This window comes from Bison bison, unplaced genomic scaffold (genome assembly GCF_000754665.1).
Source record: "Bison bison bison isolate TAMUID 2011002044 unplaced genomic scaffold, Bison_UMD1.0 scf7180017864063, whole genome shotgun sequence".
NCBI classification, from domain to species: domain Eukaryota; kingdom Metazoa; phylum Chordata; class Mammalia; order Artiodactyla; family Bovidae; genus Bison; species Bison bison.
In genome coordinates this window covers 1,612,828-1,614,263 of record NW_011494635.1, presented here as the reverse complement: position 1 = coordinate 1,614,263, position 1,436 = coordinate 1,612,828, and the positions used below count along the sequence as shown (strand labels likewise).

The window sequence follows — 1,436 nt, the reverse complement described above, 5'->3', positions numbered from 1 at the left end:
GTTGCTTAGTTGTGTACAACTCTTTGTGACCCATGGACTGTAGCCCGCCAGGCTCCTCTATCCATGGGATTTCCCAGGCACGAATACTGGAGTGGGTAGCCATTCTCTTCTTCAGGGGAAATTCCACACCCAAGGATCAAACCTGTGTCTCCTGCATTGGCAGGTGGATTCTCTACTGCTGAGCCACCTGGGAAGGCCCTAAGTGATAGCTGTTATTTTTCTGGTCTTTCAGATGTCAGTATTAAATCGATTCTAAGGGGTGAACTGTGTGTTCTAAGGGGTGAACTGAGGCTTTCCGGGTGGCACAGTGGTAAAGAATCCATCCACCTGCCAATGCACTAGATACAAGAGACGTGAGTTTGATCCCTGGGTCAGTAAGATCCCTTAGAGAAAGAAATGACAACCCACGCCAGTGTTCTTGCCTGGGAAATTCCATGGACAGAGGAGCCTTGGGGGTTACAGTCCATGGAGTTGCAAGAGTCAGACACTACTGAGCACACAAACACCAAAATCTGTTTACTTGTATTTTCTCACATAACGCTTGTTGGTTTTAAGGTATTTCTGACAAATGCTGCAAACGTCTTTTTGCTGGAGCCTTGTGTGGAGGTTCCCATGCTCTTGAAGGAGCAAGTTGATGCCTGCAAAGCTGTTCTGATTATTTTTAGGCGCATGATAATGGAGCTGACAATGAATAAAACGACCTGGTGAGTGTATTTTCAATTAATTAATATCGTAAAACAGATGTTTCTGTTTTCAACATAATGATTAAAAATGTGAAAGCCTCCACTTATTAAATAGGTTTACAAAGTGAACCATGAGATGATAATCAGTCTTCTGTAACATTTCAGTGAATTATGAAGGTAAGTATCCAGTACTTTGGTAGTTCATTTGTTTTCATTATTGGTTTTTTTTTTTTAATCTCAAATTAAGAGTAAGCAATCCTATGACATAATAGTAGATTCTTGCATTTTAACCTGTCATCAAGCAAGTTTTGTCCAAAAGCGGTAACTGGTGGTTAATGATATCATAATCCATAATCCCGGGAGCGTTGGCTAATCACTCCAAAACGCTTTTAAGCTGATTTTATTGCTGTAAAGTTGAAGTTCTAAATTCATTTTGGGAAAATGATTGTTTTAAGTGATCCATCGTCAGAGGGCACTGAAATGCAGTGGTGTCGTGAAATGTGCTCACGTGAAGTGTTTCCTTCCTGCTTGCTGGTTTTTTGTTTGGTGTCTTTGTGTTGATGATACCCCAGAGGTAAGCAGTGCATGAGAGTTTCCTGTGATGGGCGTCTGTGCATCCCTCCAGCCCATGGGGTGCTCCCAGGGTTCTCAGTTCAGACAATAGCCTCGGAGCCCATCACCCCTTTCTCTTCCCTCCTGTGTGAGGAGGGTAGCCTCGTAGTAATACTTCTGCTTCTCCAGTCCAGTCCTTGC

General features: G+C 43.0%; 1 protein-coding gene across 1 annotated transcript in view; it reads left to right on the top strand.

The window, feature by feature from the left end:
• The window catches only part of RALGAPA2 (Ral GTPase activating protein, alpha subunit 2 (catalytic)), a 283,032-nt gene that overhangs the window by 84,230 nt on the left and 197,366 nt on the right, over window positions 1-1,436 (top strand). Inside the window, exon 14 of the mRNA XM_010836602.1 lies at window positions 556-704. Coding sequence (XP_010834904.1) covers window positions 556-704 — 149 coding nt within the window. The remainder of the gene's footprint in view (window positions 1-555; window positions 705-1,436) is intronic.